At 42.5% G+C, this 12,936-nt stretch overlaps 1 protein-coding gene across 1 annotated transcript in view; it reads right to left on the reverse strand.

Annotated features, from left to right (window-relative positions):
• The window catches only part of NFKB1 (nuclear factor kappa B subunit 1), a 74,034-nt gene that overhangs the window by 12,712 nt on the left and 48,386 nt on the right, over positions 1-12,936 (reverse strand). The window contains exons 12-16 of the mRNA XM_081876724.1: positions 9,278-9,418; positions 7,847-7,939; positions 7,004-7,180; positions 6,498-6,639; positions 882-996 (exon numbers count right to left, since the gene is read on the reverse strand). Coding sequence (XP_081732850.1) covers positions 882-996; positions 6,498-6,639; positions 7,004-7,180; positions 7,847-7,939; positions 9,278-9,418 — 668 coding nt within the window. The remainder of the gene's footprint in view (positions 1-881; positions 997-6,497; positions 6,640-7,003; positions 7,181-7,846; positions 7,940-9,277; positions 9,419-12,936) is intronic.

Below are 12,936 nucleotides of genomic sequence, written 5' to 3' on the forward strand. Positions count from 1 at the left end.
CATAAACACCATTCATGCAACTGAATCTGTTACAAATAGAAAAATCCCAGTACCAAGCAAAACATCCACAAAATTTGCTCTGCATTTTAATCTGCATTTTTTACTTTCATTGGCTGGTATTCAAGTAAGTTTTACTCAGCAGATCTATTGCAATTAATGAACCTAACATACTCATGAACATTCATTTCAGTGGGTATACTCTGAGTAGAACTTAGTTGAGTGCCACCCAACTAGTTGATAATTTTAATTAAATTTTTTTTGCTCTAACTCGATTCTTACACACTTTCCTTTTGCTATTTATCGTAGTGTTATTTGTTGGACTTTGTAAGCCACCCTGGGCATCTTTTTATAGAAAGGCTGAGTTTAAATGTAACAAACACATGCAATACAAATAGGAAAAAAGAGGATTTCCCTAGATTAACCTGATCAATGTTCAATACGCCCTTGTCTTACTTAAAACAAGGATAATCCCCGATCATCACCCACGTTGGGTGGGGCAAAAATACACATTTTCCTCATCTCTGTTTTACAATGAGTACAAAAGGTAACTTGGGTTGGTTCACATGAGTTGAGCAGTCAGAGAGATTAAATAGTGAGGCATCTTTCATTAGACTTTTTGGCACCCATGTCATTTGACATGGCATTGCCTCCCTGCAGTGTCTGTCAAAGTATTCCACAGGTAGGGATGGTGGAGAAACTGAATTCAGCATGTGTTTAAAGGCGAATCAACCTAATTCGCTCTTTCCAAAACAAGGTTCATGTGCATCCATTGAAATTTGCCGTTCTCCGAATTTTGCAATACATTGCGTGGTTCTTGAAGAGTCATAAGTAAGAGCAAAAGATGCTAAAGCAGAGGATCGTCCTCCCCATGGTTTCCATACCTGATAAAGGTCATTTCTCACATTGAGGACATCATCAGCATTCAAATCTGCTACCACTTCTAAGAGGTTCCTCACCAGCTCCTTATGAAGATGAATAATTGCTAAGTGAAGTACGCTGATATTGAACAAAGGGGGATGGGGAAAGAAATACACATATTAAGCTACACAATGTAAAACAGATAGGGAAAGAGGTATTTATGGCATGCATGGGGAACGGTATTGGTGCTGCTTCACTCCATTTTCCATCAGCCTCAGCCAGCAAGGCCAATGGATCAGGGATGATAGGAACTGGAGTCCACCAACAAGCTGGAGGGCTATATGCTCTCACCAATTCTGTTTCAAATCTATTTCATTACTGGACATGTGGCTAACATTTGTGCATGTTATCGAAACTCTGTGAAATGAATGTGTATGTGTTGTACCTTCGGTTAAGAACTTAATTCGTTCTGGAAGTCCGTACTTAACCTTTAACTGTTCTTAATCTGAAGCACCACTTTAGCTAATGGGGTCTCCCGCTGCTGCAGTGGCGCCACTGCGCGATTTCTGTTCTCATCCTGAAGCAAAGTATTTAACCTGAGCTACTATTTCTGGGTTAGCGGAGTCTATAACCTGAAGCGTCTGTAACCTGAAGTGTCTGTAACCCGAGGTACCACTGTATATCAAAAACCACTGTAAGCCTTGTAAACTGAGAGTTTTAATAACAATAAAACAGAGTTTTAATAATAAACAATTTTGGTTTGCAAAGTGTTCAATGCATCATGGTTTTAGAGTGAAACATGTTTAATAAGTCTCATGGCTGTTCCTAAACAGTACCAGAGGAATTGTTTTTCCCCGAAGGAATTCACTAATTTTGGGCTCAACATGAAGCTTTCTCCATTTTTATACCGAATGTGATTCAAAACCACAAGATTCAGTGGGAAAATGTGATATGTAAAAGGGGACACCCCCCACTCTGTGCACACTTGGTATGTAAATTGAATCATTACAAAATCCAGCTTCTCTGGTTTTCAGTATTGTGACCACAATCTGACTGCCCAATATATCCATTATTTCAGGATGCAAAAAAGGTGGTTAAAAAAACCTATGGAAACACCCAACAATTTGACCCCTTGATGTTTCTGATTTTAAGATTTAGTTTGAAGCTGACCACCTCCTTTGTGAAACCTATCACAGACCACCCTTGATGCTAAATACTTTTAAAACTTTTTCTTTAGGCAGTCAGCATCAAGAGGTAAAATCCGTCCCCATGAAGCAGGAATCAAATCAAAACCATGAGTTTTCAAGAGGAAACAACTGTAAATGGTTTGTTTCCCTTTCCCATATTTATGGAGGGCAGGATCGGTGCCTTTCCATTTTACAATGACTCACCTGCCAGCGAAACCTGGCAGGCGGCTACAGGAGAAGCCTTTTGGTGTCATAGCATCCTAGTTGTGAGATGCCTTCCTCAGACACACTCACCTGGCACCTCCTTTGCATTCTTATCAGTTTCGGGCAAAGTCTTTTTGACCCGTTCTTTGTGGCTTTTTAGGGGCCCCATAAGGGCTTTTTAATTGGCCTGTCGAGTTTTGGCTTTTTAAAAGGATTTAAACTTGTATTTTGTTTAATTTTATCACTTAATCTGTGCTGTGTGCGTGCACGCTTCTGTGTGTGTGTATTTACACACAGAATGTTAGCAATTTGAAGCACGCCACCCAGATAACTCGAATGCAAATGCCGCAATTAAATAAATAATTGAATTATAAAAAGCTGTCTTGTTGGATCAGAGTCAGATATGACTACACTAGCATTCTGTCCCCAATAGCAGCCAGGCAGATACCTGGCAGTTTTCAAGCAGGGGATGAAGATGGTAACAATTCCATGTTGTTTGCCGTTTGGCAATCTCATACTCAGCTAAGCTTCCTTTGAACATGAAAGTTCCATTTGTTCACAACGGGCAATAGCCATGGAGGCTGGATGGCCCAACTCACACAATCTCTTCTATTAGAAAGGTACCCAAGTAGCGCTGAAATTAGCTGAACTGTAACAGCTCAACTGGCATTTATGGATAATGTATGAATTTGGCCTGCGTGGACACAATTAATTTGGAGCTTTTGCATTTCGTTCTGCATTGCATGAGCAGAGTGAACAGCAACAAGAGAAATCTACCTTGAAAGAACTTCCTATTTCATCCCCACAATGTGACTAGGACTCATGCTGCTAAAATTATTGGGGTGGGTCAGCTTATATTACAGCTGGCGGAGCTGAACCCGTCTTCTATTGGCACTGCACTTGCTCAGAAACGGCTAGAAATGATCTGGCACCTTAAAGCAATTCGCTTATTTTTTTAGGTGGAAGTCATTCAGCTAATATAAGTTGCATTATAAATTGCAAAAACCCTTTTCCTGTAACAGGTTATTTTACAGCCAATTGGGACACCAGTGAGTATCATAAAGACTGGCCAGCAGAATGCTGCCTTAATTTGGTCAGCAATTACGTTAGGAGCTTAGAAATCAAGGCCCCCACTATGAAATACAGCAGCATTTATTTTACATTGCTTTTCATTGTAAGCCCATGTCTACATCTGTATCCCGCATGCTTTCTTTATTTCCCAATCAGTACTGAATAGCATAGAGTTCAATACCATTTGTAAGTTTTAGTTATTTGATATTTTTAGATCACCGCTGTGATAAATTCAATTTTGTCAGCAACAGTATTGTATGACTTGTAAATTGATTTAAATACTTGTAATAACTTAAGCACACACACACACAAAACACAAGACAACTTTAAAAAATGTCCTGCACTCCCTTTGGAAAATGCTTAGGTAGGTTTATACTTTGTTGAGTCTTCAGGGTGAAAGGAAATTTCAGGAATGTAACACAGCTTCCCTGAAAATTTAATACAACCTTGGAACATAGAGGTTGAGCTTGGACAATGTGCTAGAATTTAATTTGGAGAATAGATATGCTGAAACCTATTACCAAATGCTTTCCTCCTTGCTCTACAGAGCCACAGTTGTATTGCAACATATCCCTCTAGGCGGAGATGTGCTGACTAATACTAATACTTCCTCAGAGAAGGGAATTTCCCATCCCGTCCTTGTCCCAGAGTGTGTTCACGGAAGAAACCTGCAAGCTGCAAGTGGTGAGATTCACTGGCAGTTTGTTGGATGGATATTACAGGGATGGACCCAGGGAAGTCAGTGGGATAAGGCTTGAGCAGGAACCCAGGGTAGCAGACAACCCAGGATTGTGCAAGATTCTGAATCAAAGCAAGGAAGTGGGCTGGTCAGAGACTTCTTGCTTGCCTTCTCTACTGTTTACTCTAATTAGCAGTAGCTCTCTCTCAGAAAAAGGATCTCCTCTATCTGGACATTCCAGGAGCTGGACTTTTACACGCACATCATGAGCTATTGGAAATTTATTGTCAAGTTTCAGTTTAGACCACTGATTTTCTGAAAACTATGTACTGGGAAGCCCATAGGTTCCATGAAAGTGTATCAGGGAACGAACACAGTTATGGCAGACAGCATGAAAGGCAGCAAGCTTGCCACGATCCCCTTGCCACACAGAAGTGGTCAGCATATTCTCGAGTGCACTCTCAGTTCAAATGGGGTAAAACAGTGAGGCCCAACCTACATGAGCTAAGTGTGCATCCTAGCACACTCATCAGTCTGCAGCATCCTCTACCTACGCACAGGGGTCCCTCAGCAGATGAATCAGTGTGGAAAGCAATCCCTGAAAACAGGAAGTTTGAAAACCTCTGCCATAGATAATTAAACCCTGCACCTAAGCACTTTGCCTTCCCCTGGAATACATTTCATTGGATCTTAGGGGAGGGAACTGCCTCCCCAGAGCATTGCAATCGGGTGGACCAAAGCATGGAATAGACAACAGGGACATGCAATTTGGGGCTGCTCTTTGCTATCCAAGCAAAAAACTGTGACAGCCAGTTTCTTCTTGGTGCAAAGGAAGCCCTTGCAAAGGCAAGTGGAGGAATTCCAGCTTTGGACGCTGCTCACGAAAGGGGCTCAGATTTCATAATATTGTAGAGATGGAATTCATCTAGTCATCTAGTCCAACTGTATGCAATGCAGGAATATGCAGCTGTCTGGAGACTGAACCTGCAACCTTGGCGTTATCAGCACCAAGCTCTAACCAACTGAGCTATCCTGTTTGTCTTCTGAAGAAGTCTCCCCCCTTCTTCCCACAGAAAAGAGGTGGGGAATGTGCAGGCATCAACCACTGTACAGCCATGGAACTACTGGTTCCTCTGTGGAGCAGCAGCTAAAGAAGAATCTGCCCCACTTCTCTTTCCCACAGGAAACAGATCAGCAGGGACTGTGCAGGCTTTAGCAGATACATGGCAGCAGTTCTTAAGAGAACGGCCATTGAGCAGAAGCCAAGAAGTTTGGCCAAGGGTCAGGCCAACCTTGAAGCTAAGAATGGGGTGGGGAATGGTAGGAAGCTGATGTGAAGATTCTGCAGCTTCAAAAAACTGCAAACAAGGTTTGCTACCCATCACACTCACTGGATGGTGTTGTCATGCTTGCCACGGCAAGCATAATTGTAGAAGGCTGGTACAAGGAATAAATTATGACAGGGGAGGGTGGGGTAGTGGGGATACATTAGAAGGGGTGATGAACCTGTTTAACTCTAGGGAGGCAAATGTCATTGGCGGCCAGGGCCAGAGGTCAAAGTCTGCAGCGCAATAAATATGGATTTTATCTTTGTACAGTAGGTTACTTCCTATACACATGCACCCCTTTCTAGCCTCCATGAAGTCAAGTAAGAGCATCCAACTCATTGCAGAGGTCAGTATGGAGCAGAGCTGGTAAAGGGTGTAAGCTCAGGAAGAGTGTGGCCTGGAGGCCAGGTAAGGAGGCCTGGAGGACTGCATTTGGCCCACAAATTTGGCCCCCATTCCTGCTCCAGAGGTTCAGACAAAGATCCCTGTGGCAAGTCACCCTACTTCTGAGACCACATCGTGATATGACTTTAATGGAGTAGCCTGGGAAGTTGGAGCTCTTCATCACAGGACTTGGCAGGCCTCCTGAAGAGTGAACCTCCTGAATTTTCAAAGGATGGTGATAGTAAAAGCAAGTCTCAACACTCCCCTTGGAAAGCTGTTTTTGTGAGAGTCCCACCTTCTCTTTGTATTCCTCACCCCTTCTCCAAACAGATATTCTGCAAGAGAAGCCGGCTGGAATCAATCGTAAGGGAAGGAACTCCAAGAACCTGAATTCTTGAGGAATGCTGGAAAAGGGCCAGGATGGATTTTATCTGCTTCAGAAGTCAAAAGGGAGTCATTTTGCTTCTGTTTCTAAATGAGAAACACCTACAATGAATCACTGGAATGCATCCTCATTTTGGAACTTCTACTTTCCATTCTTGCATCATCTCATGAGTAGAATATGACATTTATCACACAGGAAGAATTGTTAAAAACAACAGTGCACATGTTTACTTGGAAATCTCACTGAATTCAGTAGGATTTACTCTAAGCTAAGCATGCACAGAACTGTAGACTAAAGAGAGGACCCCCCCCAACACTTTCAGGAACTTGGAAGTGAATTTCTTATCAGATGCAAAATTGTCCCCCATCGTGTTAAAGAGGGTTTTGGTGTCCCAGACTTACTTGTCACCATTTTCATCCTGGGCAGCTGTAAGGTGGCGCTGAACAGCCAGTAGCATCTTCACATCTCCAGTTACTGCATAGTCAAAAAGGGCATTTGCATGACGCTTAGCTAACTCCATGGCCTTCTCCAAAAACAAACCATCTATTGGGGGTGAAAATACACAAAATGTATCAGGGCACCAATCAGGCGCAGTTCAGTCACAACCACTGATCAGAACTTTGCTGCTAGAGAACAGAGAAGTTTCAGTTCCAAGCAATTCACTTCCAAGATAGCCTTAGAGCTAACTCACGAACTACAAGATTCCAGGATTCCCTCCCTGCTAGGAATCCTTCTTCAGCTCAGATTTTAATCTGAGCAAGAGAAGAATGACGGGGAGCTTCAGAAGTAGCTCTACTCTCCCTGTAGCTCCAAAACAGATCAAACATGGCCACTTTTGAAGTACATAAGAGTTCAAGCCTGACCCAAATTTCTCCTTCCTAGTTTAGTACAAAATCAATCCAGTTACCTTGTAAACAAATGTCTGCATCATAACATGGTAAGGCATCTTCTTCAACTTCTTTGGGAGTTGTGCTAGTTCTGGTTTTGCTTTTCTCATCATCCTCTACTTTCTCCTTGAATTTCACACTGCGTTTTTTGTTGCAGCAGATTTCACCATCATTTTTTGGCATGCCATTTGACAGTCCTTAAAAGAGAAGTAATCAATATTAGCTTACCCCTCCCATACCAATTAAGTAAAGTAAAACAAAATTAAAACAAAAAAACTTATTAATAATAATAATAATAATAATAACAACAACAACAACAATAAAACAGAATTCAGTATCAGAGTATGTATTTGCAAATAGCTTCAACCTGCCCAGGCTTAAAATTGGGAGCAAACTCATGTACAAGCAAAAGGCATCTGATAATATTTCCCAACTCTTGGAAATTCACACAACTGGAATTTATCAATCTGTGAAACACTTTGTGTCCACCCACCCTAATACTCTCATGTAATGAAGTCTAACACATGTAGTTGCAATTTTTGCACACTTTTCCCGTCTCTTCTGTCTCCATTCCACCCCTTCTTGGTTTCCCTTGTCTATATTTTTAGATTTGAAGCCACTAGTGGTAGAGACCTATCAAACCAGTTCTTTCTAAAGGACAATGTAGATGGATGCAACTAAATAGTAGTAGTAGTAGTAATGAAATATATAAAACCAATCATCATATGAGAAATCCAGTTTATGTTGTTTAAATACTACATAGCAGTGATGCTTATTTTGTTGATATTAAAGCATGCATTAAATTAAATTAATTAAATTCAACATATTTTTAAAATAAAAAACCCATGCTATTTGATGCTTACCATGCTTCATTCCTGCACCAGTCTTGTTTGTGCTGGAATGGAAGTGCATTGAATGCCCATAACCAGAAAACCCATAGGATGGGTATCCATACCCTAAAAACAGTAAGAAAACACACACACACACACACACACACACACACACACAGAGAGAGAGAGAGAGAGAGAGAGAGAGAGAGAGAGAGGGAGAGAGATCAGTCATTAACTGAAGCTTCCCAGATAAATACACAAAAAGTATTCACTAGCCAACAACCAATAAAATGCCCAGTTTTAAATAGGCAGCTTGGAAGGTCTTCTTACATGTATCTCTTTCCATTCCATGGATAAAAAGGTAGGATATAAATAACAGTCTTTTTTTAAAAAAAAACCAAAAACTGAACAGCTCCATTAAATTTTTCTTAACTCTTTTCTCAAGGCAGCTAACATGTTTAAATGCCTAGAAAATGCCTCTTCAATGTATTTTACAATAATATACAGTGCAAGCATACAACAATTGCAACTAACCACATGTGCTTGTAATGCAACTTTAAGAATGGGAGCCGATCTCTTCTCTTAGGAATTGGTCATACCAGCAATCATGTCAGGAATATACTTCCATCAAAAGATATTAAATAATCCCCCCCCCCACTGTATCTGTGAGCAGCAGACAATACAGGAACCCCCATTAGCAAGCATGGATTTATCCTGTGGATCACAGCCCATTTAGGGCTTAACCATCCTCTACAAGAAGAAAGCTTGGCACTTGGGGAAACTGGTGATGAGAGCAGGAGCTTTTTTTCCTCTTCTCCTAATCCCAATATTGGCCTGGATTAGAAAAGGATCATACAGGGATCAAGGAACATAAGGGAGAGCGCACCATGTGTTTCTGTATGCAGAAACACAGGAGAGACACAGCACCCACCAAGAATCCTTGCAGCATATAAAGTCACCTACCTTATACAACTCGTAAAGGTAAAGGGGACCCCCTGACTATTAGGGTCCAGTCGCAGACGACTCTGGGGTTGCGGTGCTCATCTCGCTTTACTGCCTGAGGGAGCCAGTGTACAGCTTCCAGGTCATGTGGCCAGCATGACTAAGCTGCTTCTGGCGAACCAGAGCAGCGCACAGAAACACATGGTGCTCTCTCCCTTATGTTCCTTGATCCCTGTATGATCCCATTTACTTTCCCACTGGAGTGGTACCTATTTATCTACTTGCACTGCATGCTTTTGAACTGCTAGGTTGGCTGGAGCAGGGAATGAACAACGGGAGTTCACTCTGTTGCGGTGATTCGAACCACCGACCTTCTGATCGGCAAGCCCAAGGCTCTGTGGTTTAACCCACAACGCCACCCGCGTCCCTATACAACTCATAATGACGGGCATTTCACTAGTCAAGGAGAACATCTCAAAAATGTGCATCTCATTGGTCACTTCAGCTGTCATTTGTTTTTACCTGATCCGGCACCGCCTCCAACACCACCTCCTCCTCCTCCTCCATACATTCCGCCACCTCCTGCACCTGCACCACTTCCGCCATAACCATCTGAGAAGTTAGGCATGAGCTTCTGCCGTTTTCTTTGGACTTCTTCTTTATCTGCATTTTTTTTAAGCAAGAGAGATTTAACCAAACAAATTAAGGTGTGTCCGCTTTTGTTTTCGAGGCAATGGGCTCCTAACAGGTTAACAAATGGGGAACAAAATCTCCTACTGCAAACTATTGAGTGGAGTTGCAGTATTCAGCGAAGTGCGAATTTCAAAAGATGGTTGTCTTTCAGTTTGCGTCTTGTTTCAGAAAGTGTGAATCGGGTATCTTTAAATGCAGGCTGAATCCAAATTCTTCCCGATCCCTAACTTAGACACAGCCTATAATACAGGTGTGGAGAACCTGCAGCTTTCCAGATACTGCTGGACTACAAGTCCCATCAGCTCCAGTGAGTATGGCCAATGGTTGGGGGAAATGGGATTTATAGTCTGGCATCATCTGAAAGGCCACAGATTCCTCATCCTTGCTGTAATGCAAATGGAACAGTGGTTTGATACCAACTGAACAACAACCATTTGAGGAAAATAATTTGGTTTGAAATGGCACCTCTTCCTTTGCCTGTGACTGGCGCCTTCTTACAGCCACCAATAAAGGTTTGAATGCCTAAGTCAGGGGAAAGAACCACGGCAGAGAAACTCTACTGTGAAAAAGCACGCATGCACATGCACATGCACATGCAAAAGCTTTGAGATGACCACAGTCCAAACCAGAAACCCTAATGCAACAACAACAACAACAACAACAACAACAATAATTTTTTATTTGTATCCCTCCCTCCCCAGCCAAGGCTGGGCTCAGGGTGGCTAACATCATAAAAACAACACAATATGCATAAAAACACACATCAATTAATTAAACTACATCTTAAAATTAATTCAGACAAGTTAAAATCTGGGCAGGTGGCAATTATCAGGTTGGAATTGATAGTGGTTAATACTGGCCTGGACCAACTGTTTCCACTGATCATACAATGACCTGTGAGTGGGTTGGGGGATTGTTTTATACAAAGGAAAGTAAGTCAAACTGCATCCTGCCCAAAGGCCTGGCAGAACAGCTCCGTCTTGCAGGCCCTGCAGAATGATGTCAAATCCCGCAGGGCCCTGGTCTCTTATGGGAGAGACCAGCTGGGGCCATGGCTGAAAAGGCCCTGGCTCTAGTCGAGGCCAGTCTAATCTCCCCGGGGCCCGGGATCTTCAAGGTGGTGTTGTTAGCAGACCATAAGGTCCTCCATGGAGCATACCAGAAGAGGTGGACCCGTAGGTACGAGGGTCCTAGGCCGTATAGGTCTTTAAAGGTTAAAACCAGAACCTTAAACCTGATCCTGTACTCCACCGGCAGCCAGTGCAGCTGGTATAGCACTGGGTGAATGTGATCCCACGGAAACAGAGAGGATTATTTGCTAGATGAAAGTGTGTGAAAAACCTAATTATAAAATGAATGTTGCACAGGGGATCAGTACCAGCTGGCTTTCTGTGCACCGCTGCTCCCCTGGCTTCCTATTGCCAGTTACTAAGAGGAATGTGGGCATTGCAGTGGAGAGCTCAGCAAGGTGTAGGTGCAGCAGTGGAGTCAATTGTCTGCTCTGCTTGCCTCTGCGCCAAGCTCTCTGCTGCCTTGCCCTGCTCAATGACCAGGAGCAATGCATGGGGATGGAAAGAAAGCCAGGTAAGAAATACTGCCCTGCACAGCGATACTGACAGGGACATAGTCGGAAGGATAACACTGAATGCACTGGGAGGTATTAGTTAGGTGGGAGACAGCAAACCTTCCGTGAGTCAGGGATGAGGAACCTGCAACCCTACAGCAAGTTGTACTGCAGCTCTCCTCTGTCCTGACCACTGACCATGTTGACTGGGGCTGATGAGAAGGTACCACGTTCTCCTGTGCATGCACAAGTCCCTGTCCCCCCAAGGGGCCTTTCACCTGCTTGCAGAACCTCCAGTTAACCTAACTGGGAGCATACCAGGATGCAATCAAGGCGTATGGTAAGTCAGGGAACTACAGTGGCAGCCAAGGCAAACCTCAGACAAATTCAAAAGCTAATCCTGTATACATACAGTTGCTCAGCTAATTAAAAGGCATTAGGTAATCCACGTTAGGTTTGTGGGTTTTTTTTTAGCTAGAAGCAAGTAAAATGCTGAAACAGAAGGTGATATATAATCCAATTTATTGTACCATTCCTCCTGCAGCTTTTACCAATTATGACTGGGTGGTATTTAGCTAAATAAATGTGTGAGCAAAACTACTTTAATTTGCTTCCCCTCCCCACCTCCCCAAATCTGCTCCAGAGGGTTGGGGAAAGGAGGGGGAAAGCCCCATAGCACAAGGTGCTGCTACGTACCATTATTTTGCATACAACCCATTAATCTTAACCTAAGGGCCAAACTACATGTGTTCTCAATTGCATAGTTCTGCCAGGGAGTGCAGTTTTCCTGCTTACAAATTGCTAGCAAAGGGTCCAGATCAAGACACTACCACTGAAGACGGGAAGGCACTTTCACTCTTTGAACCACATTGCAGACACAGTCTACTCTACCCCCGCTCCCAAATGTCTACGATTTGCATTGCAAAAAACACACAGAGAGAAACTTTCCTTCATTTCAATGGGATTTCTCTCATTTTGCAATGTAAATTGCATGTACAATTATTTATTTCTTATCCTACCCTTAGGAAGGGGTACTATGTTCATGGGAAAGCACATGTTTTTGTCTGCAGAATGTCCCAGATCCAATTCCTGGCATCCTTAATCAAGGATCAGGTAGCAGTGGGTGCAAATAACCACCTCCTGAAGCGTCACTGCCAGTCAGAGCAAACAGTATGGGGCCAGATGCACAAACGGTATGCAGCAAATTCCTAGGCTTCTGTACTAGAAGTATGAGAGCAGAAGTAATAACTATTTGCTTGCAGCTACTTTTCCTCAAAGTGGTACTTCCTTAAAGGAATCTCCATGCATTTTCAGTGACTTGCAAAACCACAACTACTGAGTATTTGTATATACTCCAAATACACAAAACACTGAAGTATATATTCACATACTAAGAAGCAAGAATTGCACAAAATGAATACATATTTCTGCCCTTGGACAACATCCAGCTAGCATAGTATGGAACTGTTAAATTAAAAGAATACTGCATGGATATTTATAGTGGGATGAAGAAAAGACATGCCCTGCCTTAGAGTAGATCATTATCATCTGGGCATTTCCCCTGAAAATAATAAACTAGTCCCAGGATAGATCTGGAGGTGTCAAGGGAGTTTTTGAAAGTTTCTTTAAAGTTCAAGCATACACCACAAAATCCAAAAAAAGAAGTGCACAGAGTTCATCAATTAAACCTGGAAATTACCTGACAACACATCACTTCCTGCCAGTTATGATAACGTCATCAACTACGAACTTTGTTATTCCCTCATCTGTCTGCCTCATCTACATGCAAATGCTTCTCATGTGCCAAAGTTTTCAAAGCTTTTAAAACTTATAGCATGTTTGACAATTTTCAAACACAGGTGTTGTCCTCAGATCAACCTGGCATGTCAGTGTTAGAAAGAAGAGGATCTAATTGAACTTTTAG

The sequence above is a fragment of the Podarcis erhardii genome (genome assembly GCF_964252035.2).
Source record: "Podarcis erhardii genome assembly, chromosome: 9".
NCBI lineage: Eukaryota > Metazoa > Chordata > Lepidosauria > Squamata > Lacertidae > Podarcis > Podarcis erhardii.